At 50.2% G+C, this 24,503-nt stretch overlaps 3 protein-coding genes across 11 annotated transcripts; 1 reads left to right on the forward strand and 2 right to left on the reverse strand.

Annotated features, from left to right (window-relative positions):
• Positions 1-870: 870 nt before the first annotated feature.
• Positions 871-5,303, forward strand: josd2 (Josephin domain containing 2). Of its 2 annotated transcripts, none has more exons than XM_011605836.2 (5): positions 871-1,127; positions 1,356-1,484; positions 1,879-2,004; positions 2,259-2,453; positions 4,748-5,303. In XM_011605836.2, exons 2-5 carry the CDS (start codon positions 1,363-1,365, stop codon positions 4,779-4,781), a joined length of 477 nt encoding a protein of 158 aa, XP_011604138.1. In that variant the 5' UTR covers positions 871-1,127; positions 1,356-1,362; the 3' UTR covers positions 4,782-5,303. The 2 variants fall into 2 exon arrangements, with proteins under 2 accessions (XP_011604138.1, XP_003966304.1); XM_003966255.3 differs by lacking the exon at positions 4,748-5,303 and adding an exon at positions 2,653-3,698 and having other exon boundaries at positions 873-1,127.
• Positions 3,749-19,861, reverse strand: ttyh1 (tweety family member 1). 5 transcript variants are annotated; one of them, XM_029838667.1, is made up of 16 exons: positions 19,735-19,861; positions 19,061-19,206; positions 16,041-16,199; positions 14,481-14,710; positions 12,971-13,082; positions 11,867-12,204; positions 11,066-11,161; positions 10,880-10,952; positions 8,321-8,396; positions 8,156-8,211; positions 7,828-7,920; positions 7,600-7,692; positions 7,363-7,502; positions 6,875-7,042; positions 5,313-5,391; positions 3,749-4,816 (listed from the first exon to the last, which is right to left on the reverse strand). In XM_029838667.1, the coding sequence occupies exons 3-16, from the start codon at positions 16,173-16,175 to the stop codon at positions 4,733-4,735; spliced, it is 1,773 nt and encodes a 590-aa protein (XP_029694527.1). In that variant the 5' UTR covers positions 16,176-16,199; positions 19,061-19,206; positions 19,735-19,861; the 3' UTR covers positions 3,749-4,732. The 5 variants fall into 5 exon arrangements, with proteins under 5 accessions (XP_029694527.1, XP_029694528.1, XP_029694531.1 ...); XM_029838668.1 differs by having other exon boundaries at positions 19,061-19,177; positions 19,735-19,762; XM_029838671.1 differs by lacking the exon at positions 19,735-19,861 and having other exon boundaries at positions 6,982-7,042; positions 19,061-19,641.
• Positions 19,862-20,789: 928 nt separating this feature from the next.
• On the reverse strand, positions 20,790-24,451 carry leng9 (leukocyte receptor cluster (LRC) member 9). 4 transcript variants are annotated; one of them, XM_029838690.1, is made up of 7 exons: positions 24,272-24,451; positions 23,410-23,557; positions 23,017-23,135; positions 22,605-22,931; positions 22,306-22,513; positions 21,878-21,992; positions 20,790-21,804 (listed from the first exon to the last, which is right to left on the reverse strand). In XM_029838690.1, the coding sequence occupies exons 1-7, from the start codon at positions 24,330-24,332 to the stop codon at positions 21,154-21,156; spliced, it is 1,629 nt and encodes a 542-aa protein (XP_029694550.1). In that variant the 5' UTR covers positions 24,333-24,451; the 3' UTR covers positions 20,790-21,153. The 4 variants fall into 4 exon arrangements, with proteins under 4 accessions (XP_029694550.1, XP_029694549.1, XP_029694551.1 ...); XM_029838689.1 differs by having other exon boundaries at positions 24,248-24,451; XM_029838691.1 differs by having other exon boundaries at positions 23,410-23,500; positions 24,272-24,450.
• Positions 24,452-24,503: the final 52 nt, after the last annotated feature.

Below are 24,503 nucleotides of genomic sequence, written 5' to 3' on the forward strand. Positions count from 1 at the left end.
GCTGAAAAAAATGACCGATACTCGTCAGCGATTGGTCCGTTTGAAAAACTCTCCCCCCCTTTACACGTGACGTCAAAAGGAGAGGATAAGAAGAGTCAAGAGGAGACTCCTCAATCTATCTATCTATCTATCTATCTATCTATCTATCTATCTATCTATCTATCTATCTATCTATCTATCTATCTATCTGTCTGTCTGTCTGTCTGTCTGTCTGTCTGTCTGTCAAATGCATTGGGATCATATGGATATGTTTTGCCTATCGAGATGTCTTGACTGCAGCTGTTTTAATGGTTAAAGGCCTTTTTCAGATTCAGATTCAGATTCAGGTCCTTTATTGTCCCATACGGGGAAATTTACAGTGCAACAACAGCAAGAGCACGCAGAGAAAATAAGATAAAATCGAATAGAATAGAATTTGGAATATACAAAGAGGATGTATATTTACAATAATCCAGGTAAATGGATACTCGGCCCCTGTATACCTGTACATAGTACAGAGGGTGAATGCAATATACATATCAGAATATATAATATTCAGATTGTGCTAGCGGGCGTTATTTTTATTGTGCAGTCTGACAGCAGCCGGCAGGAGAGATCTGCGATACCTCTCCTTCACACATGTTAAAAACATGTTCTGTACAACACATCTGTGAATGAAGGAAAACAGAGCTGATATGCGACTTGGTCAGGCAGAGCTGTTTAAAACTTCTGTTAATAAGTCTCGGGGGAAAATTTGAGGTCAGTTAGTTATTTGTTTGTATGATTTACCTTTCAGGAGCAAATAATTCTATTCAAGACTAAACTTGACCTTTGAACCTGGTTACACTGGTTACAACGCATCAGTTAGCAGATCGTCCACTAGAGGGCGCTGTAACACAACACCCACAGCTTGACGTCTTTTGGAGGACGGACATCTATTTTGCTGTTTTGTGCTATAATTCTTTTAAATTAATAGACTGATTTACAATTCAGAAAGGAAGACTTGCAATCTCGGCCGCGCATACAATATAAAACCGCGTTTTATTGTCACGAAAACATCACAATATAAACAACAAATCTGCTTCCGGTTTCTGGATGTAGCTGTCACAGTCCAGCATCTTCTGAACAGGGAGTCGTTCTATCAGCAGGTCTGTCTCTTTAATTTAGCTATTGTTTCAGATTTTCACTTTATTTTCTCGCGTTTCAACCTGATGGCGTCCTAACTGATATGTTTTTATTGAGTGCTCACGCTCTATTTTAATAGCAAGTGAAGGCTAGCACCTTTTAAATGGAGGTTAGCTTAAGTGTGCTAACAACCGCTCTCAGCCACACGTTGGCTAATGCTTCCTTTCTCTCCCACCCCTGTTCCTTCCCAGCATTAGAATGAGTGAAGGAGAAGTGTTCCATGAGAAGCAACGGCTGGAGCTGTGCGCCATTCATGCCCTCAACAACGTGCTCCAGGAGCGGGTGTTTACCAAAGAGACAGCCGACGACCTCTGCAAACGGTAGGGTGGAGATCCAACAATGTACGCTCCTACGCATCTGATTTGGGGGGGTTTGCATTACAACACTAGGCATGTTACTTCTTTTTTTGAACTCATTCTTTTGCTCCTGTCTGCAGCTTTCATAAACGTCAAACTTTGCTACTTTTAATGTGCCTCCAAGCGTTGTGCAGCGATAAACAGTCTGGTCCAAGCAAACACTCTTTCCATACTATCTGCGTCCTCATGACATCATGACAAGTCCTCACCGCTGAGCATTTAGTGCTGAGATCTCTGTAGTTGGGGTTGAAAAAGAAAAAACTCATGATGCGGCGACAGGAAGTTTTCCCGTCTACCAGCGAAAAAAAACAAGTGGTTTACTTCTGTCAACATTGTCTGAGAGTCCTTCTGTCTCCAGGCTGGCTCCACAGTGTGTGGTGAACCCCCACCGCTCGGTGTTGGGGACAGGAAACTACGACGTCAACGTCATCATAGCGGCGCTCCAGAGCAGAGATCTGGCAGCGGTGTGGTGGGACAAGCGCAGGTGAGCAGGTGTTCCAACAAAGACGACTGTAAACCACAGGTGCGATTGTGTGTCATCCTTCTGATACAATGTTGGGAGCGAGGCTCTAAAATGGCCGAAAGAAAATGCCCAATCTCGCCTCTACGGGCCTGATTCCAGCCTGTGCTGGTTATTTCAGTCCTCTCTGAACATCACCTGATGGGCTGATTAGATGTTTACCAAGAAGTGACTCCTGAGAATGAGCGAACCGGTCTGATATGTGACCCCCCCCCCAGGACGGTCCAGAGCCTTTGCGTGTCAAAGGTCCAGGGTTTTATTCTCAACGTGCCCTCGAAAGTATCTCTGGGGATCGTGTCGCTCCCGCTCCGACGGCGGCACTGGCTGGCGGTGCGGCAGGTCGACGGCCAGTACTACAACCTGGACTCCAAGCTGAAAAGCCCCGTTTGTATCGGAGGAGAGGCAGAACTACGGTAATTGCACCCTTTGAATGTGTCAGAGGTTCGGCCTGTTTGTCCGGCCTCCGCACCAGAATTTGCCTTTTGTCCAGTGGCTCCGTGAGTCACCCCGCAGGCGCGGGTCACATGGCGTTTAGCTCATTGTTTGTGGCAGAATCTGCCTCCTGTCCGGGCGCCCGGGGTCGCTCAAGGTTCTCTCCTCTGGTTGCTGCAGCACGTTCCTCAGCGAGCAGCTCTCTCAGGACGTGGCAGAGATGCTCCTGGTGGTCGGGCGGGAGGTGGAGGAGGACATGTCCTGGTTGAACTCCGACGACGCCGCGAAATGATGCGTTGCCGCAGGACAAACTTTCACATGGAAACTTTTTTGGGAATCAACTGACTTTTTGTTTCAGGTTTTTTTTTTTTTGTTTATTTTTTAAATAAACACCTCATTTCCGAAATCACTTCAGGGAACGCGCCGGACTGTAATACCCACACAAACACCAACGAACTCCCAAAGAGACGAAGAAACAGATGTTTTACTGCTGAAATGAAGGACCTGCTCTGACTATAACAGCTGTTTCTCCGATATGACCCCTGTGTGTGTCGTGGTTGTTCTTGTTTTTAAATGTGGGAAGGTGCAGCTGAGCCCGGGTCGTTCCCGGGCCGCTGCGATGACACGACGCCAGCGTCTCCGGTCCGAAAGGTTCAAATCTCCAGATTGAGATCAGCCTGTACTCGACAGAGGCGATCAAGGCGCCGCTGAGTTTGTCTCCTGGACCTGTTGGGGGTGACCCTTCTATGCACTGCAGCGTTTGTTAGCCCCGCCCCCGTGTGTACGCACAGGCCCGAACACTGTCGACGCCTCGGAACCACCAGCGCTTTTGCGTATTAATATCGATGTGCTCTTAATATTCAGGACGTTAACGTGCCACGTCTTTTCACGTCACTGTTCCCTTTTTTTAATTGCTCAATAATCCATCTCAGACATGAAGGAGGCACTCGGCACATGTTCGGACTCGTTACCCGTTACGACCACGTTACCATAGTTACATTGTTGCGACTCCGATCGTTTATAAAAAGGTTGCAGTCCGCATGTAAATGAGTCCGACATGCAAAAACTCTGGTTCCGTGAGTGTGTGTAAACCCTGTGCTGGTATTTGTGTATTTATCTATGCATATCGACGAAGCCGTCTCTGGTACGCACTCGTGACCGCCTGACGCGCCGCTCAGAGGTTCATATTGTAGCTGATTTCTATTAAACTTTAACCTGCTGTTTGACCTACGACTCGCGGGTCTCATTTCCTGCACACCACAAGGACCACATGATGGTTATTGAAGTTATTTTTATTTATATTAGACTCTTGAGTGTAAAAGGATGCCATTCAAAAGGAGCATTGATAAACATACAAACTCATTTCAGGGGTTAACAAGGTCAAGGAGGGGGGGGGGATTCAATGAAATCTCCAACAAACCATATTGTATTTACATAAAACATCTCAGATCTCAGTAACCCAGTAGTAGATGTTTTTTATTGCTAGTTACAGTACAGCTACCGCAGCACCAGTAGCAAGAATCATATTGCTATGCACCTGCTGTCATTGGGATTTGTAGTTCTTGAGGGGCGGCTGTTGTCTCCTTCAACATGGGTCTCCGTAGCCCTCAAGTGGTTTTTTTTCCTTGTTTTGTTTTTTTTTTATTATTCTTAAGAGCAAAAGGTTGATGATTATTCAGATATTACAGACAGTGAGATATACAGAATACTGTAAGGTAATACAAGGAAAGTACAGAATTGCCACCTATAAAAAGTAACTTAAAAAAAGTACCAAGTGAGGGAACTGCATAAACATTCACAGAAAAAAAGTGTCATGTTGCTACGTGCCAGTGTTTTTTTTTCCTCCTACAACAATATTTAGTATAAAACCAAAAATAAATTAGTACCGATACATTTAAGAATATAAAACTACAATGTAGTGATGTCAATACCATTCCAACTTCCTCACCACTGTTTCACAGTTACACAGAGCTCAGAGTGACGAGGGGAGAGAATAGCGACCAAGCAGAGTTGGTTCGTATGATTGCACAACCATCCTACCAGTAAATTCACTGTCATTTAGACCAACAGTCTGTTTAAAACTCTTTTTAAGTGCTTCTTGGGATAAAAGTCCAGTGGTACCGACGTTACGCACTTTCACTTCACACCTACGGTAGCATTCTTTATATTTAGATTAGTTTCTTTTGCAATTCAGTAAAGTGTCCTTTCATAAGAAAATTAAACTTCTTTTTTTTCTTCTCTATACATTTGCTAACAAAAATCAACGTGAATACAGGTTCCGCGAATGGGCAGGATTGGGGTGTGATTGACTTCCCCCGTAACCCGTCAGCATGCTGGGAGAGTACTGCAGAAGAAGAGGAAGAGGAGGAGGAGGAAGAAGAGGAAGAAGAGGAGGAGGAAGAAGAGGAGGAGGTGTCACTCACACACGTCAGCACATCATGATCAACACAGGGCAGGAAAAGTCCTGACCTCCACGTTCTTATCAGGGAATAAAATGTTATATCCTATTATTACAGGAAGAGCAAACAGTTTTTTTCCGTTTATTTTATGGTTTCTCTCTGTTATCGATGTAAAGTCCCTCACATTTTCATCGCCACAATAAGTGATACAGCAGCAAACCCCCCTGAACCGACTGGAAAATGGCAACAAAAAAGGAATTTGGTGGATAACGGGTGACAATGTGGATGCTTTATATAGTTCGGAGATGTGAAAAGAACAAAAGTCCGGCTCAAAGAGTGTTTGTCAGCCTGCCAATCGGTTTAAAGCCGGCGTGTGCGTGAAACCGTGGTGGTAAAATGGCAAACGGATCGTGATGGTGTCACAAGTACAGAGGAACTCACAGAGGGGGGTGGGGACTGCCTGTCAGTCAAAGGGAGGCTCTCATAGCCAGGGTTGCCATTGGAGGAAACGTTTGGAGTCCTGTATAAAGACAGAGAGAGACAAGGACAGAAGAGAGAGGGAGAGGAGGAGAAATGGCGGGATGAGGAAAAGAGGGATGAGACCACGTCGAGAAAAAGACGGAGGGACGGGAGAGGGTCGTGGGAGACAGGACCCGAGGACAGGCGACAGGGAAGAAGGAGATAAGGCGGTTAGAAATAAAGTGCGGAAACAGGCAGCAACAAAGTCTATTAGTTCTTGTGCGCGGTGAGCAGCAGCCGCAGCTGTAGCAGCAGCAGCTGTAGCAGCAGCGGCTGTAGCAGCAGCGGCTGTAGCAGCAGCAGCTGCAGCAGCAGCAGCTGTAGCAGCAGCAGCTGTAGCTGTAGCAGCTGTAGCTGTAGCAGCTGTAGCTGTAGCAGCAGCGGCTGTAGCAGCTGTAGCTGTAGCAGCTGTAGCGTACAGACCACTCCTGCCTGATGATGCACTGCTGCATTTCTGCAGTCATCTGCGATTACAGAGGCGTCTGAGGCTCAGAACTCCTGGTCCAGCTGTGCTGCTCCTCTCAGAGTCAATCAGTTTATCTGCACTCCAAACTCTGGAGCGCTTTAACAGCAATGCTGAGCAGCTTCCATCTCAGAGGAGTGGACTGTAGCTTTAGCACCCGAGTTTCTGAGCCTCTGGGCTAATGATTCCTGATTAGGCTTCCCAGAGCACTAGCTTAGCTTAGCGAGAAGCACCAGCGAAGAAGGAACTGAAAGAAGAAGCAAGGGTGTGAAGTGTAAAGTGGGGGCGGGCAGGTCCGGAGCGAATCAAAAGAAAAGGTTGACCACAACGTGGAGAGAGATGAGAGTGATGCGGCAGGGTGTTTGGGTGGGTGGGTGGGGTTACCTAGCGTGAACCTGAGCCTCACACCGGCGGAGTTTTTACGAGCGCAGCCTCGTCAATGGCAGCCTCCTCCCAACACAGCAGTAGTCTACTGCTGTTTAGGAGACAGGACGCCATTTGAGACACGGTCTGCGAAGTGAACCGAGCGGCCTACATCGTCTGCCCTGAAAACACTCGACAGACGAAGAGACAGACACACAGACAGACCGACAGACAGACAGACCTCTGGAGTTGTGTCTGTTTCTCTGCCTACGCTGTAGTCCATATTGACCTGTCTGTGTGTCTGTCTGCAGTGCATGTGCTTAAGCTGCATGTCTAAAGAGAAACGTGTGTGTGTGTTTAGGGGGGGACCTGGCTGACTGTTCTACACTCTCTGCTCTGTATGTTGTTCGTGAACATATTTTGTGGTGATTTGTTTGTGTGTTTGCATAAAAAATGTCAGTCTCTATGTGTTGTTCACTAGACTCTCCGCTAGGGGGCGCCATTCTACATGTGGCCCACGGATACACACCTGCAAACAAATCTCACAATGACAAAACTTTGATGGGTGCAACCTCCTCCGCCCCATCTACTGACATCTTGAGGGGGGTTCTGTCTGTCTGTCTGTCTGTCTTTGTGTCTGTGTGTCTGTGTTACTCACGGGAGGGGCGGCGCGCTAGAAAAGGGGGGTGTCCACCCGGCCCCCGGATAATTATAGAAGGGGGCCATGGCCCCACGCTGAGACCCCGAGGACGTCTGTCTACGTGCCTGATGGGAGGTGAAGGGGTCCTCACTCTCGCTGTCGGAGTCTTCGTACTCCTCTGACTCACTTCGGCGACCATGAAATAAAGAGAGAGAGGGAGCGTGAGCAGTGAAATGGCGTACAGGACTGCGGTGCACACGTCTGCACTGGAGGCACAAATCTTTTACCGTTGCTATCAAACACCTGGGCAGAGGTCAGCTGACTCAAGCATTGGCCAACATTTCAAACGTGACATGGAGAAAGCGGATGATTGGCAGAGTCTTTGCTATGACTGAAGGAGCAGCCTGTAGCGAAGGATGGATTTTTTTGGTTCGTTCCCGTTTCATCCGCGGTTCATCACTCCTTTCTGTTTATTAAATCTGCCCCCCCCCCCCACTTTGTCTCACCTGGGGAAGCTCCTCCAGGCTCCCGGCAGAGAGCAGAGGAGGGCGGTGAAGGCCAGCGCAGAGAGGAACGAGTAGAGGGAGAGGTAGAGCAAGCCTTCCATCCCATCATAGCACAGGCCTTTGAGGGAGTCAATATAGTCCTGCAAAAATGTCAAAAGACGCGCGGAGACTAAACAATGAGAAGCGGTCCGCTAGCATTTGTTGCCTCTGCTCGATAACAGCCTTCTCCTTCCTTACCTTGTTCAGACCTCTGCAGTTCAGGAGAGCCACCAACTGGTGGAAGTTTCCCTCTGTGGAGTTGAGAATCTGCTGAACCTCCCTGAGTGATTTCTGTGTCGGAACCAGGGTGAAAATGTGCACCGGGTTTGAGTAACACCAATAAAAGACGCCGTAAAATCCGGCCGGGTTCTTTTTTTTATTTTCTGTTGTGGTTTCTTTTAAAGCGGTGCCGTAAAACACACACACCTCTGCTTTGGGGAACTGTGTGAGCGCGTTTCTGTCCAGGCTGGAGAGGTGTGTGTGAATGTTGGACAGGGCCCTCTGCGACTGGGTCAGCAGCTGAAACAACACACTTGGTTACACGTTAGCATGCAGCTACAGCCTCAGCATACTGGAAATTTAGCCTTTTTTTTTTAATATATGACAGGACGGGCAGCAGCATCTGTGCATCCCATTGTGATGCCGTTAGTCCTTAACCGGCCTTGAACGGGCGTGACGCAAAATCATTGCGTGTCAGGAAGTCTGCAGAACCGCTACCGCCGTAAAAGGTGACGCGGGCCGGCGATCGCGTTACCTGCTGGAACGGGCTGTTCATGCGTCTGCTGCAGGTCAGGTAATAATCCAACACATCTGAAAAGGCCAAGGGAAGGAGAGAGATCGTGAGGTCAGGGGACACGTGAAAGGCTGTGAACATCACGTCTGACCGACGGGGACAGACGGGGACAGGCCAGTGCCGTACCTGAGCTGGTCCCCATGTTGAACTGGGTCGTGTTGAGGATGAACGTGTTCGGGTCGGAGCAGAAGTCGCTGAGGGCCTGGTCATGTGACGGCGTGACGAGCGGCGGCACCAAAGGGACAGACGAGGCAGCTGTTAGCAGACGTGCTGACCGACTGACACACTTATCCATCCTGGTATCTGACAGCGGCGCGCCCTACGCTTGAGTATCGATCTGAACACTTTCCATGATGCCCTGGATAAAGCTGAGGTCTTGGTTTGTTTTCCATTACCTCACCACCCACGCCCATCCCACCCTCCAGCCCTTATCTCCCCACACAGCCTAATGGACGACGGTGGTCACTCCAGCACTCAGCTCGGGAGCGTTCCACCAGAAGAGGGAGTGGGATCCACATGGAGAGCCCGGGCCACTTACGGGAAACGCTGTGACCCAAGTCAGAATAAAAGCAAGCAGGCCCACAGCAGCCCCTTTGTTTCCCTGTCAGTGCCCAGGGACAGAGCTGCTCTGTGCAGACCCACGGGCCTCGGGACATCTCTCACCAGCTCCGCATGACACCGAGACTCTGAAAGTAGCCAACGGGGCAGATAAACAACCTCCCTTTACCATTTACACACTGCTCCCATGGCTCCCAGGGAAAGAGCCCCAATATTTACACAGCAAAATGGAGAGAACGGAGAGCGTTCTGTTCTGTTCTGGGGAGATGACGTTTCCTCTTTCGCACGACACATCAACGGCGTTCAGGCACCACAGCTGAACGCTGTCCAGCGGCATGTCGCCGAGTGGTACTCACGCTGCAGCCCCCTCCTCTCGCCTCCTCTCTCCTCTCGCCTCCTCTCTCCTTCCCCCTCCTCTCGCCTCCTCTCTCCTCTCTCCTTCTCTCTCCTCTCTCCTTCCCCCTCCTCTCGCCTCCTCTCTCCTCTCTCCTTCTCTCTCCTCTCTCCTTCCCCCTCCTCTCGCCTCCTCTCTCCTCTCGCCTCCTCTCTCCTCTCTCCTCTCTCCTCTCTCCTCTCTCCTCTCTCCTCTCTCCTTCTCCCTCCTTCTCTCCTTCCCTCTCCTCTCTCCTTCTCCCTCCTTCTCTCCTTCCCTCTCCTCTCTCCTTCCCTCCCCTCTCTCTCTTTCCCTCCTTCTCCCTCCTCTCTCCTTCCCTCTCCTCTCTCCTTCCCTCCCCTCTCTCTCTTTCCCTCCTTCTCCCTCCTCTCTCCTTCTCCCTCCTTCTCTCCCCTCTCTCCTTCCCTCCCCTCTCTCTCTTTCCCTCCTTCTCCCTCCTTCTCTCCTTCCCTCTTCTCTCTCCTTCCCTCTCCTCTCTCTCTTTCCCTCCTTCTCACTCCTCTCTCCTTCCCTCTCCTCTCTCCTTCTCCCTCCTTCTCTCCTTCCCTCTCCTCTCTCCCTTTCCCTCCTTCTTTCTCCTCTCTCCTCCTCCCTCCTCTCCTCCTCTCTCCCTCCTTCTCCCTCCTTCTCTCCTCTCTCCTTCCCTCTCCTCTCTCTTTCCCTCTCCTCCCCCCATTCCCTCCTTCTCCCTCCTTCTTTCTCCTCTCTCCTCCTCCCTCACTCTCTATCCTCCTCCCTCCTCTCTCTCTCTCCTTCTCCCTCCTTCCCTCCTTCTCTCTCCTTCCCTCTCCTCTCTCCCTTTCCCTCCTTCTCCCTCCTTCTCTCCTTCCCTCTCCTCTCTCCCTTTCCTTCCTTCTCTCTCCTTCGTTCTCCTCCTCACTCCTCTCTCCTTCCCTCTCCTCTCTCCTTCTCCCTCCTTCTCTCCTTCCCTCTCCTCTCTCCTTCTCCCTCCTTCTCTCCTTCCCTCTCCTCTCTCCTTCCCTCCCCTCTCTCTCTTTCCCTCCTTCTCCCTCCTCTCTCCTTCCCTCTCCTCTCTCCTTCCCTCTCCTCCCCCCATTCCCTCCTTCTCCCTCCTTCTTTCTCCTCTCTCCTCCTCCCTCCTTCCCTCCTTCTCTCTCCTTCCCTCTCCTCTCTCCCTTTCCCTCCTTCTCCCTCCTTCTCTCCTTCCCTCTCCTCTCTCCCTTTCCTTCCTTCTCCCTCCTTCTCTCCTTCCCTCTCCTCTCTCCCTTTCCTTCCTTCTCCCTCCTTCTCTCTCCCTCCTCTCTCCCTCCTCTCTCCCTCCTCCTCTCTCTCCACCGCTCTACTGATCTGAAGACGCACCATCCTGCACTTCCTCTCCCCTCCTCCTTCCCTCTGAAAGCACTTCTCCTCATCTTCCCTTACTTCTCAAAGCCAAACGCCCACGCGCTCGCATCGCAAACACGCACTCGGACGCACAAACCCACTTTGTTCGCCAATGCGGACGTGCACATGCGCGCTGAATCTTTAATCTCTGCCCCATTTTCCTGCCTTTTTGGGTCTCTGCCACGGTTGCAGCCGTCACTAGGAGGCAGGTCTTTTCACGCTGGAGCACAATGGGCACAGAAACCGCGCACAAACACTCAGAGCTTTAGCGTGCCACGAGGGGCCGGGTCCCTATAGCGCTCTTCCCTCTACTTGAGCCAACAATTGCTGGCCCGGCAGTCGGTTTCACTTGATATTCCGTCCAGTCGTCGCCCACTGGGACTACTCACCACCACAGTGGCCGTCTCCAAACCCAGAGAGCCCCAGCTAAGGAAGAGAGCCAGCCAGGCTAATACAGTCATCCTGCGGACAAACGGCAAAAACCTTTTAGTCAGTCCATCCATTGCTTGTTGTACACAGATGTGTGTGTGTGTGTGTGTGTGTGTGTGTGTGTGTGTGTGTGTGTGGAAGCTCACAGGATGAGCAGCCAGCGGGCTTGCTTGGCCAACCCCAGCAGGATGAACAGGCACACTATGAGGTCAAGCAGCAGCAACAAAACATATGAGAGCCACCTGTAAAAGAGGAAAACACACCAGGGACTTACTGAGGTTACTAACCGTCAGGAATGTTCAGGAATGTTCAGGAATGTTCCCATAAAACTCTCCGTCCATTTTTCTTGCTTATTGTTTTTCCACCGTGACGTCTGATAAGAAATCATTGTGCAGATTTGGACACGACGGCTTCACTTTAAAAAACTGCACGTTAAAAGCAAGAGACCCCATAAAAGGAAGCTCGTGTTGCTAAGCTGTGCGCGCCGCCACGGTCAATATTGATAACGGATGCAGCAGAGCTTCGTCCCCACAGCTGTCAGGTTTTTCCCGTACGGCGCTTTGAAAAACCGCCACGACTGCCGCGGCCACGGCGGCGGCCCGGAGCCCCGACAGCTGGGGCGAAGGACGAGAAGCTAAATGTCGCGTCACAACCCGTTTGGAGCAGGAAACTCAAGAGGTTCTCGTTACTAAAAAAAGGTCTCAGGGTTCAACTCGTAAACAGCCGCCCTTCTTTCCCAGAAAGCAGAACAAACCTCCCGCCGCCATTGTTTACCACAGCGCTCGCGTTCCAGCAAACATAACATCTGGATTCGCTGGTGGAACGCAGATGATGGGCGTTGAAACACACCAACAAGCCCAACAACTGAAGGTCACGGCAGCACTGAAGACTAATCCTGTATCTCTCTTCGCAGTAGTAATGCTCATTATGGTCTGTTCCAGCCTGACCTGTAGTCCTCGTTGACCATCAGCGTGTTGGCTGCCCATCCAGGTGAGAAGGGTCGGGGTATCAAGCTGCTGCTGGGCACCACTGTAGGAGCTACGGATGGAGGAACCGGGGTCAGAGGTATGATGGAGGCGCCGCTGATGTTGCTGTCGTTCCCCAGACCCGCCTCGAAACTGGACCGAACCAAGGAGATGGACGAGAGGAGGTTGACGACGTTCTCCGATAACCTCCGGCAGTTCCGCGTCGACACCAGGAAGGGCTTGCTGCCGGAGAACAGCTCCTCCATCGAGGTCAGAGGGCCAGAGACGGACAGCTGGAGCCCGGCAACCGTGTCGGAAATCTGGGCAGGCAGGAAACGAGGATGTGATGGAGATTAAGTGTGACGGAAACCTCAAATTCGGGAGTGGGTGAGGATCATAAATCTGCGATGACTGCAGATGGAAAGAATCACGTTCAGGTCCTTCTCCAGGTCACACCAGCCTTCTACCAAATACAAAGACGTACATTAAGTATTTGCTAAGTTTTCTTCTTAAATAGACATTTTAGCGTCTTAAAGAGGCGAGTTCGCACTTTTGTTCCGCAGGTGTCGGAACGCTGGAGTGAGCGTGAACAGTTATGATGAAAATCACTGTGGATAATATTTATTTGGTCATTTTCAAGAGTCACAGTTTCAAGAAAAAGTAGATTCAAATGGATAATTTGTGCAGCATATTAGACAGATGAACGGAAAAGGGACAATTTTAGGGGATTTCAGGAGAGAGAACCAGAGGACTGGTGGCAAAAATCTTCCATTTATTGTCTTTCTGTCTGTGTTTGCCAGTCAGCATGAGATCGGCAGCTTTCGTGATGCTGACTGATGACGCCTGAAACGGAGCCACGGCAAAACCCGACTTCTCGCTGGCGCCCGGTTCACTGGCGTGGCTGCAGACGATGTTTCAGTCTGACACACAGACCACTGTCTCACCGCAGCAAAATCAATGAGACCGAGTTTGATTTTCTCCCTTCCTGTCCTGCATGAAGGCATGAATTCTCTCACACACACACACACACACACAGGCACACACACACACACAGAGCAACAAGCTGGGCAGGGGAGCATAACTCACCAGCAGATCGATGGAAGCTAGCGTATAATTGGCTGTGAGAAGAGACGAGGTCAACTGATACATCCCATCATTAGCCTCGCTGTTGCCATAGAAACCAATGCCAATGGCAACACTGCAGAGAGGGGGAGAAAGCAATCATGAAATCACTGTGGGAGGAGACATAGCCTGTGTGTGTGCCTGTGTGTGTGTGTCTGTGTGTGTGTGTGTGTGTGTGTGTGTGTGTGTGTGTGTATGTGTGTGAGATAGAGATAGAGAGACTAGGGAGCATATCAGTAATGTTTAATTCAGTGTGTATGTACATTTTAAATGAAAGTGACACATGGAGATAGAGCTGGAGAGGATGGGATGCGAGTGCTCCGGGTGAGCCAACCAGAAGTGAAACACTGGGGGGAGGAATAAACAGATGAGTCGGTGGGGGGGGGCTGACTCTTGGCACCGAGCAGTTAAGCTTCAGGAAGGAAAATGTTAAAACACGCCGTCTTGTTTACACATCTTTGGGTTATTCAAATATTCAGATTAAGGCTCAAGCCAGATGTTCGTCAAATCCCCTCGAACCCGAGAGAATGGTATGACCCAATCTCCCACAAAGTATGTGACCCAGATTAGAAAGCAGGGGGAAAGGGAAGAATGCGTGTGCATACGTGTCTGCGCGGGTTTCATCTCAAGCTACCAAATGTGAAAATTGTCAAACACGGCTGCACGTTCTGCGACCGAGGACGGCCATCTGGAGGAAACGGTCACGTGAAATGTTTTCAAGACGTAGCCGGCAGCAGATTTTCTTTCCTTTGAGTCTGTGCGAAGAAAGCGTCAGCAAAGATGACATGAGATTAAAAAAACAGAACAGCCTTAAGATTAGTGAGACGTGACCAGCGCCTACAAAAGTAGGACCACCAGTGTTTCATGTCAACTCGCCATTTCAGGAGCAAAAACTTTAAAATATAACCGTTAGCGACAAGCTAAACGTTAGCGTGCTGGAGACGCATCAAATATTAGAGAAGATGTAGCGGCTCAATGGGTGCATGGTCACCAGATCTGAGGGGAGCACTGGTGGGTAGATGGACCAAAGGTGGGCGAGCGGAGCCCTCTCTCTCTCTCTCTCTCTCACACACACACACACACACACACACACTGCTGTCATCAGTCAGTACAGCAGCATAACATGACCGTCAGCTGCCAAACTGTCGTCCTCTCAGGTGACATTCGCAAATGTGTGAGAGAATAAACAGCACATGACGGTGGAGAGAATGACAACATGTGATTCACAGCTTTGTTGTTGATCCATTAAAAACAAAAAGAAACAGGGGCGTTGAGGAACTTAATGTCTACTTCTTTATTCTGCGATCATGCTGCTGTCTGCCGTCGCCGTGGCAACGTCAGAACAGAAACGTCCCTTCCGCCATCCCCACGTGGAAAATAATCAGATTCCAGATCCTTTTTCATTCAAAATGTCGATGGCTGAGAGAAGACGTGTGTGTCCATGAAATGTTGTGAAATTCTGTGCCAATCTCACCAGCACAGTGTGACCGCCGCCACCGCCACCCACGTGACGCAGCAGATGCCCCGCCCCTTCTTCCCGCTGTAACCGTGACCCGTGCTGCCGTCTTCGTCCTCCTCCTCCTCCTCCGAGCCCTCGCTCCGGTCGCCGCGGTGACAGCAGCAGTAGTATATGAGGAAGGAGAGAACCACCAGGAGGGAGATGACCAGGGCGATGGCTGACACGCTGGACAAGACCAGCAAAGTCTGAAAGAGTCAAAAAAATGGCGTTTTACCACCAAGAAAAGCCATTTCAGAGGGTTGAATAGCAACTAACGCCAATTGGCTGCCCAGTTTGTCACAATGTCCCCCCACAGCAGCAGCAGAACCGACAAAAACCCGGACAATTTGGATGAATCCGTTGTAATTATTAATGCCTCTCCAGGCTTTTAACGCTCAGCCCTGAGCTGTAAATGCGGCGCGGTGATTAATACGCGCTGAGCCATGTCAGACTTTGATCGAGCGCCGTGTCAGAAAGTCAACATTACTGAAATGCATTTTCCCTCCAACACATATCTCCAGTATTATCCTTCATCCCTCGGCCCGTCTGTCACTCCCATTTGCTACCTTCTCCGTCTCTTTCCTCCCGTTCGTTCCTTCAAGCCCCTCCCCATTTCCCCGCGCTCTCACCCTCTCCCCAACCCACGTCCCCCCCCCCTCCCCGTCTATCCACACCACTGCATCTCTATTAATAATCTGTGACCTACTTAAATACATTCTTTGCCACTCTCTCTCTCTCACTCCCACTCTCCTCTCCCTCGCTCGCTCGCTCTCTGCCCGCTCTTCTGTTCACCAACCTCCTCGCATTACTCATTTTCTCTCCCTCTCTCTCCCGTTCCGTTTCTCTTGGTGCACTTTGAGTCGCTTTTGTCTTTCGGTTCTGCGGGATAAATCGTGCCGACTCCTCCCCCCCCCCCCACCCTCAGCCCCCCCTTTTGTACCGCAGAGAAGTCGCAAACATGCACAGCGAGCCGGAGCACTTTGAGGATGAGACCTCTGCACGTTGGAGGGGAGGCGGCACCGTTCCGGAAGCAGCTGTGCAAACCTGCCCGAGGATCGGCACCATGTTGAATCCATGACACGCTCACATGCAACCGAACTGTCTAAAATGTCTCCGCCTAACACGCGCGGTAACCTCCGGGGGAACGTGGAGCGCACTGGGTCAATACTGACATCGCACAGGGGTCCGACGGGCAGGAACCTGGACTGAGGATCCATTAAAATTTGACTGGTCATATTTGAGCCACTCGTAGTTTTGGGTTGGGCCTTCGATTCCTGACAACAACCAACAATGCTGGTTTTAGATGAAACCAAGACCTGGACCGGCTGGGATGGGGGGGGGGGGTTCTCTCGTAAATGCTGTTTGCTGTCGGTGCTACAGGAGAAATTTACTGTGCGGAGCAAATCTCCTGTCAACCAGTTGTTCCAGCCCCAACCGCCGGTGCGTTTATGAGAACAGTGGTGGACAAACGCTGTAATTATCCTCTGACGCGAGCCAACAGGTCGGTGGGTTCAGGTTTCAGTGCTCCAGTCTTACCTGCTGGTACTCCCAGCTGTCGGGGACAAAGGTGTTGTCCTTCATCTGCATGGTGAGGTCCAGCCGGGGGAGGGCGTGACACAGTCTCACCCAGAGCGAAGGGGTATAGCTGGGCACTGTCGCCATGGCAGCCATTTTCTACCGGTCCCCTCCTCCACCCTGCGAGAGGGACAAAAGTGGTGTCAGTGCGAACGGGCATGAACTAACAACAAGGAGGGGAGGAAAGAGGGTAAGAAGGGTTTAAGGACGTCCTGAGAAGACCGAGGCGACGTGTTCTGATCTCTGCTCAGTGAGGGCAGGACGTTGGCGTCACTGAGAAAGTTTACAGAGCACCGGTGCACGTGCATCGCTCGGGAGGATCCGGAGCGCCGTGACCGGACGGAAGCGCGCTGAAACCGATAAGGCCGAAGACCTCCGCTCACGCCGATGGCGTCGATGTGAAATACAGCCGCGAGTGTGACGCGCTCGCTGCCGAAATAGATACTGGATGACAGCGATTCGCCCTCATCGCAGATTAAATGTCCTTGAGTTGGAGCTGGTAGGTTTAAAAACATCTCCAGCTTCCAAAAATACGACGGCCTTGTCTTCCTTGGTTCGCTTTACACTGAGTTTAGGACTGTTTTCCGTTGCCAGGTTTTCATTTTTCCTTCTCGTGACCTCCTAAAGAGACGCATGCATCAGTGTTGTGGATTACAGCGTATAGGGGACATAAGTGATCCGGTGACCGGAGCGGATCATGAATGATGTATGCACGACTCCGTCATCACACTCTCATCTGTTCAGCATGCAATATCTCCTCCCGCAGCAGAACCACGGGGATAAAGTAAAGTACAGGAGGACAAAGGACAAATCCAGTTAGCCAAAACACATCATTGTTCCCCCGGCAGAGGGGGCGGGTGAGGGGGGGGGCAAAGGGCGAGACAGGAGCCTGTCAGACTTCTGATAGCAGCTGCCCAGATTAACAGACCGTCAGAGATTTACTGTTCAAGACAGAAGCGCTTTTTCGGACGGGCTGAAGGAACAATCCAGAGCAACAGCAGCGAAGGGAAAACCGTTCAAACGGCGCAGACAGGCGCAATTTATGTCCGGGGCAATTACAATCCAATCCCCTTCAGAAGATCCTCAATTAAATGCCCGTGTTTACTGTTTCACTGCAGCTGTCGTCCCGCCGCCGCAACTGTAAATGGCCACATTTGTCTGCCCCGCTGAAGGAATTTACTACCCCCATTGATTCATCCTCGCAGGGCAGCGCACGGAACTGTGCCACATTCTGCGCTGCCGATGAAGGCTCGGCTTTGGCCGAACCTCACACTCAACAGCAGACCATTTCTCTCTCAGGTTTGGGCCACTTGTGGAGGAGAGCCCGTTAATAACGGGCCTGGGGGCCTGACGAGAGAGGCTCTGAGGCCATTACAGAGAGCCCGTTCACCTTTCTGGTCCCATCAGCCCGACTGTCACCAATCGAATCAATGCCAGAACTCCAGTTCCCTTATTAAAACTGAGCTGGACACTGCGGGAGCACTAACGGGCTCTTCCCTGGTGTTGTGCATCACTTAATGGCTGGTTTTGGTTTTAGTTTTTTTAATGGGGGGGGGGGATTTGTGAGTGGGTTGATGCGATTAGATCGGTTCGGTCAATTTAAGGTCAATTTATCAGATTTCAGAGGGGATTATTGATCCTGACAGGCGAAACAATCAACTAAATGATTCCAAAAATCAAATGAGGATCATGTGGACTTGTTGAAATCGTATCAAACAGGTGCAAAAATAATAAAACGGTGGCCTTTAATGGAACATAGAAGCATAAAATACGCAGGATTAGAGCGCGCTGAGGCGGGTTATCTGTCCGCCGTCATGACAGGCATCCGGTCGAAGGTCAAAAAGGAATCTCCTGCAAACAGAGTTATTGAGGCAACTTAATGAGGTGCTGCTGTGAGCAGCAGGCGAGGGGGTGTGGGGGTGTTCACAGTCCAGAAGCAGCAGTTACTCAGCAGTTGTCACAGACAGGAACCCTCAAGTTGACGGGATGTCTCCAGCCAGCATGTTATCACGCCTCTCTCCATTCCAACTGAAGCCAGATAAATCTAATAAGTAACGTTTTCTGAGTCCATCTCCGAAGAGTGCATGAGAAAAATAAGAAAAAAAACCACACAGCGGAGCTGAGGAGAGAGGTGGGACCCGCTCACAGCCAATGGCAGCAGAGAAGAAAGAAAAATGAGGCTTTAATTCTGTGTCGGCTCTGCTCAGAAGCTGAAACTGCACCGACAATGAAATCAGTGGCGTGCATGTCCGAATGTGAAAAAGGGGCATTTTGTGAAGTGGCTAATGAGAGCATCTCTGTCAGCAGGAGTTTGGATCAGCACCGAAGACGAGTCTCGCTCTTCATCTTTTTTTAACAACAGCCCCACTCAAGATGAAGGGGGTGTAGTCAAACGAGCCGCTGGAATGATGCATATTTCCTCACAAGTTCTGTGGCTCATTACGTGCAACAACAGCCTTAATCACCATGATTCACAGACATTCACGGTACGTCGGCACGGGGACGTTGTTCCCCTGCATGAGGAGGAAACAGAAAAGGAGGAGCACCTTCTCCGTTTCCACTCATCTGCAAAATGAACGCAGGCTTCCGACAAAGGTCCTTCAAAGTGAGCGCAGCTGACCGACGGGGAAGCGAGTGCAGCTCGCAGCCACCGAGTCAGAGTGAATCAGTGCTCCGATGTGTGCAAGAGTCCGGATGATGGCAAAACGCTTCCGCGCCAGCGACCACATCAACGCAAGGCATCGAGTCGTCCTGCACATTCCACAAGCTGCCAAGACGCTTGTGTGGAAACCCAGAAATTAAATCCAAGCCTCGTCTGACTCACGTAGCTGCCGTGCAGACGTCTGCGGCCGCGCATTCGTCCATGATGTATGAACGGATAAGCAGAGCTCAACATAGGTAACACACTCATGTACAGTGATGCATTTCACCGACTGGCGACAGCTCTGCCGATTTAACCGCAATAAGAGAGAGGATCTTACCCCTTTGCCTCGCTTTGGGAGATTTCTGTCCCCGAATGCGTATTTCTCTCCGCCGGCGTCCGTGAAATATTTACCCGCTCAGAGACGTGTACCGCTGGCCGTCAACGCTTGATGCTCCTGGAAAAACATGGTCCTGAAAAAACTGACTTGGAGAGGTAGAAAAGCATGTCAAAAGGAGGGGGAAAAATGAGCCGGTGCGTGCTGGAGCGATTTAAATATTAAACAGCCAATAACTGTAAGGTTGACAGTGGAGAGGTGCTCGTGTTGATGGATGAGAGAAGAGCTCTCAGCGAGAGCGAGCGAGGGAGGCAGAGAGGGAGAGAGAGAGAGAGCGCGCGAGCACGGTAGAGAGAGTGATTAAGATTGAGGAGACACCCCCGAGGGACCCTTTATCGTTGCATTGTAGCCCGTCATAGCTTAACGCCCAAACGACTTCACAACACGATGTGGCTCAAAGATAATTAATCTGTTAACGGGGATTAGAGGGGAGGGGGGGGGGCGTCTAACCCCTCGCTCATTCCATTCCGGAATACAGAAGCGCATTTTTAACATCGACCCCCATCACCAAAACGGCCCCGCGCGCCCCCATGCACCTGACCGCTGCCAGCCCAGAACACCCCAGAACCAGCAGGTTCCAGACGACACCACCTAAAAAACGGTTTAAAATCACTCACATGTCGGAACAAACAGCAGAGACGCTCGTTCAAATCAGGCGAAAATAAAAAATTAAACTGAAAACACACAAGTGCAAGCATCCATGAATAAGGGGAGGGGGGAGATGCAGGGAAGGGCGATATAGAAAAACTGAGGGGGGGGGGGGGGAGTGGGTTCCCAGGGAGTGGAGGGAGGGAAAGAGAGAGATGGAGTGAACAATGAATGGGGGCATGCAATGGATTTTTTTTTTTCCGGTCAAAGCAGCTTTCAGGGGAGCAGCATCAAAACAAAATCAGTGTCCAGTAAAGCTGGGGGGGGAACGAGCCCCCGAGTGATGAGGGGGACACGGGCGGAGACGCCGCTGCGGGGGCGCCGTGGCCGCCGGGCGCCACCGGGAAATTTCAAAGTGAAATGCTGCAGTTAAAAAGTGACTTAAATGCGAATAGGTCTGTGAAAAAGGAGCAGAAGCGAACCAGCGGGGGGGGGGGGAAAGGAGGGAGGGAGAGGGGGGGGGGGGGGGGGAGTTTTTCTGTGTCACTGAAAAGAGAGTGGGGGAAGGGAGGCAGGGAGATAATGCAAGCGAGGGCACGAGCAGCGGAGAGGCAGAGAACATAGAGAGTACCCACGGACTCACATAGACGCCGGTGCATGTGTTCACGAGCATCTGGGAGAAATGCAGAAAATTCAATTATGCATGCAAGACTCGTTCAGAGAGTTCCCAACAGTGTTGCATCCACACCATCAGACACAGCTCTGACTAAATATCACCCCCCCCCCCACACACACACACACACACACACACGCACACAGACGATGTAAAAGAAAAACGAACTCGACTCCACACGCGACATCGCCGACCATTCACCAGAAATGCGGAACAGATCATCATTCTTCAGTCCCTCGTTAAACAGATTAGCCAATAATGAGCTGCAGGGGCACTTAGGTTCCTTTATGGCTGTAAAGGAAATGTTACATTTTGGTCTCATTAATAATTAATGTTCCCTGAGCTTTTAGGGCAGGTGCCGCGTTCTGTGGTGGTGATGGTGGGGAAATAAAAGCTTGTGCTTAAAGGGGGTTTACAGTTACTGAAATATTTATTCATTCGTTCAATAAAGCAGTTTTTTAGGTCCAGCAAATCTGGTTTGGGAAAAAATATCTTGGCATCAAAGCAGATTGTTAAATGATTGATCCAAAGCGATACAATAAAATACGACAAAACACACAATTGCAGCGAGTAAATTGGACAGGGCACTTGATTCCGGTTACATAAATGAAAACATTTCTCCAGCAAAAGCAGAACTTGTAGATTTATAATCTTCTGTCTCTATGAATCGTTATAAAAGTGTCTTCCCCCATGATAAAATCATATAAAGTCAGCATGACCAGTAATATTCCTGGATTATTAGCACACGCGCGCTGTATCTTTTTTCACCCTTTCATCATCGTAGCTTTACAGTGCACAACGTTTCATAAAAACCATCTACTGCGTCACCCCCAATGGTACACAGGTGCAAAGTGTTTACAGGTAAACGGCCAAAGTTCAGGCCTTTGCCCACCTTCAGGTCCCCCACCCGTTCAAAAATGCGCTCTTCCTCAGTGTAATTGGTCTTGGCCAGGGTGAGGTGGTAGCGAGGGTTGTAGGAGTGCCTGTGAAGCCAGCCCTCCTTCCTGTAGGCCTCCTGAAGGCCCCCGTTGAGCTGCTGGAGGTGAAGGTGCGGCTGGGGGCTCAGGTAGAGCACCCTTCCGTTGAAGTGTTTCAGCCTGAGGGGAAAGGTCAAGACCACCGGGGGGTTCCGATCCAGCTGGGCGAACTGCCTGAGGACCTCGCCTGCTGCGGCTACTTCGGCCGGGCCGGACAGCGTGAGGAGGCACATGGTGACGTGGAGGCTGGAGGAGGTGCTCCAGTGGGGCGCGGATGTAGGTAGCAGGGCTGTGACCTCATCCTGCAGCTGCTGGAAGCCAGAGAGGATCGCAGGCGTGTTGGCCCTGAAGCAGACGAAGTGCGTGGGTCGTTTCCTGGGAGGGCGACCGCCGCTCTTCTCTTTCGGCTCCAGGAGGACCTCCCTCACGTTTACAGCATCAGGATCGCGCTGTGGGACACAAGGAGTCTCAGTACCTTAAAGTAGAGACTCTAACAGATCTGTATTAGACGCTGACACCCACTAAATCATCTTTGCTGCATCCCATGTTTGGCTCCAGTGCTGCCAAAGGCCCTTCGTCTTGTGCGTTTGCTGCTTTTAGGGCCAAAGCCATCAGGTCTGGTGTTACCGCTTCAGGTCTGAAATCAAAACAGGCAAGCCCAGTCACGCAGACGCTAAAAACAGTTTCACAGCGACAGGTCACACGGAGAAAACAGGGGTTTGGATTACGCAACCTTCCTTGTTATGTTGATAACGTTATCTGCGGCTACCCAGCAATTTTTATAGTCTAAAATGGTATTTTTAAAATGTAAGAATCATGTGATGAACAGTCAAACGCAAAAATACATTCGGCTTCCGGAACATCTGCTCGAGGATCATCATGCATTTGAAAAGGGGACCAAACGGTCGCGCAGGAGGACGGGTAGGTGTGTAGGATGGAACCGAACCCACTGAATTCCATCCTCTGCGGTGACGCGTGTTCCTTCTTCCAGACACGTGTTTCTGCTACATTTCCCAGCTGACTGTGTTGAGTTCAGGGTGTCAGTGTTCTTCTTTCTTGGCTTCTCTTCCTCTACATGTGTGTTTTCAGTTTGGGGACGCTCCTCGGCTACATCCTCTTCCTGTCGCTCCTCCGCTGTTTCCTTTTCTTGCTGCTCATCTGTTTATATTCCACAAAGTAAAGAAAAGCAAATAGGTTAGAACGTGTTGCGTAAAAAGTGGTAGAGTGCAGCTAAATCTTTCTGTCCTACCCTTTACTTCCTTCTTCTTTCCAAAGGGGGGAGCCAGAGATTGACCGGTGGAGCCAAACACCCTGTCGGTTCTGGTGTGTCGGTCCCAGACGCGGTGCCCTCTGTAGATGAAATACTGGATCCTGTGTCTGGGCAGGGCCAGCTCAGCGGAGTAATCGCAGTCGCTAGGGTTGATGTCCCACGTGAAGTCATCGAAGGGACGCTCCAGAACGCCGAGGAAGCGATCCACGTAACCCACAACGAATTTTGAAGAATCCACCGCAGAGTCCCACAGGATGCGAGAAATGACGTCATCGGCGGTTCGCATGCGAGGCTTCTTGTTCCCCACTGAGATGGAGGGCACAAAAACAGTTGTCAGTCCACATGCCCCGCTATCGTAGTCAGACAGCAAACAAGTTAAATACGGAATGACCTTTTGCGTCATGTTCTGGTTTCTCCGATTCGTTTCTTTTCATGTGGTGTTTTTCAGTCTCTTCCTCTTTGTCATCTTGGTTGAGGGCAACAGGTCCTGAATCATCAATCGATGGGGCACTTCGAAAGCAACAAGACAGGGGATGTGATTCATAAAATACAACTTGTCTCCATCTTATAATCACTTTTAAGGGTTAATCTTCATGTGGATTTCTGAGGAACCTTGCCAAAGCAAAACAAATCCCGGCAGATGTCATTTTAAACGAGTACATGTGCAGAAGGGAGACTCCTGTCGATCCACTGTCGCAACCATAAATTAGAGTTCTGCATTTATTAAAGAAAGCACGGTGACAACTTGCTGCTCAGGTAGGCTAACAAGATAAAATAGACACACCTGTGTGATAAACGACACCTTGGGCCAAAACGACACTTTCCTTTGAGGAAGAACTGGCAGGCGTGGGCTCCGTCGCCACCTTCTGCTGATGCTGCCGGCAGGAGAGAGACGGATAAAGGGTGAAAGGCTGCGGGGAAAGTGACCACGTCTAAATGAACAGAGACACACATATATTGCCTCTGAATATCAGCATCACACAGAGGTTTACGCTGACAAAACACTGGTCTGATATTGCTACTTGAATCAATATGTGGAAAACAAGCCAGGGAAAAGCTGAAATCACACAGCAGCCGCCCATGACTCAATCCACAGACGTTTGGGAGGTAGTTGCCCGTAAGACCACAGATTTTGGCCCCTGAAAGACCATTTCCAGATAGGATCAGGACGTGACTCAGGGCCAAAACTCCCTAATTCGGTAGAACCCTTCCTTCTATGATAAGACTGACTAACCATGTCTGCCCTGGTCAGGGTGGACCATTTTTGATTGCTCAGCGTTGCATCATTTCAGAACCTGGAAGTGTCTGGGAGTACTTGGATAAAATACCAAACATAAGCTGAATTCCATTTGAAATGGGGGTAGTTGTCTCCTACTGGAAGTGGAACAGCATCCAATAGTCCAGAGATGCTCTTCCCGACACTTTTCCTTTGTGTTTTCCTGTGGCGTTAATGACGAGCTCATTGTACAACAGATGTTTATCCCAAATGACAATGACCCAGTTACTTAGAAAAACAATTCAATCTCAGTTTCGTAATAACACAATAGTAGACTGTTAGTAGAGTGACAATAGTAGCGTTGTCACACAAAGTTAGAATCACCATGAAATAGAGCAAGACTTACGTGCGGCCACATTTAAGACGCTACCTTTAGGCTCGGAGTTGATTTCTGAGGCTTTTTCAATATTATCGACACTGTCTGATGCCATGCCCAAATCTTCTTTAGGCGTTATGAATTGACAAATATCCCCGTGTAACCTACGCAGGTAGCACAATGACGGAGCAGAGCAGATTGCTCTCCACAACAGCGAAGTTAATGCGGAAGTGATTAGTTAGTATTAAAATAGCCCCCAAAAATATTATTTTAACTTAAAGTAAAG

This window comes from Takifugu rubripes, chromosome 7 (assembly GCF_901000725.2).
Source record: "Takifugu rubripes chromosome 7, fTakRub1.2, whole genome shotgun sequence".
NCBI lineage: Eukaryota > Metazoa > Chordata > Actinopteri > Tetraodontiformes > Tetraodontidae > Takifugu > Takifugu rubripes.

Excerpts from the sequence above, each read along its gene's own strand:
- josd2 (XM_003966255.3), top strand. The coding sequence starts at position 1,363 with ATGAGTGAAGGAGAAGTGTTCCATGAGAAGCAACGGCTGGAGCTGTGC. Across the intron at positions 1,485-1,878 it reads GCCGACGACCTCTGCAAACG|GCTGGCTCCACAGTGTGTGG; the intron begins GTAGGGTGGAGA and ends TTCTGTCTCCAG. Across the intron at positions 2,005-2,258 it reads GTGTGGTGGGACAAGCGCAG|GACGGTCCAGAGCCTTTGCG; the intron begins GTGAGCAGGTGT and ends CCCCCCCCCCAG.
- ttyh1 (XM_029838667.1), bottom strand. The coding sequence starts at position 16,175 with ATGGCTGCCATGGCGACAGTGCCCAGCTATACCCCTTCGCTCTGGGTG. Across the intron at positions 10,953-11,065 it reads GCCCGCTGGCTGCTCATCCT|GATGACTGTATTAGCCTGGC; the intron begins GTGAGCTTCCAC and ends GTTTGTCCGCAG. Across the intron at positions 7,503-7,599 it reads ACTGCAGAGGTCTGAACAAG|GACTATATTGACTCCCTCAA; the intron begins GTAAGGAAGGAG and ends ACATTTTTGCAG.
- leng9 (XM_029838689.1), bottom strand. The coding sequence starts at position 24,332 with ATGGCATCAGACAGTGTCGATAATATTGAAAAAGCCTCAGAAATCAAC. Across the intron at positions 22,932-23,016 it reads ACCAGAACATGACGCAAAAG|TGGGGAACAAGAAGCCTCGC; the intron begins GTCATTCCGTAT and ends CCTCCATCTCAG. Across the intron at positions 21,993-22,305 it reads ACCGCAGAGGATGGAATTCA|ACCTGAAGCGGTAACACCAG; the intron begins GTGGGTTCGGTT and ends TTTTGATTTCAG.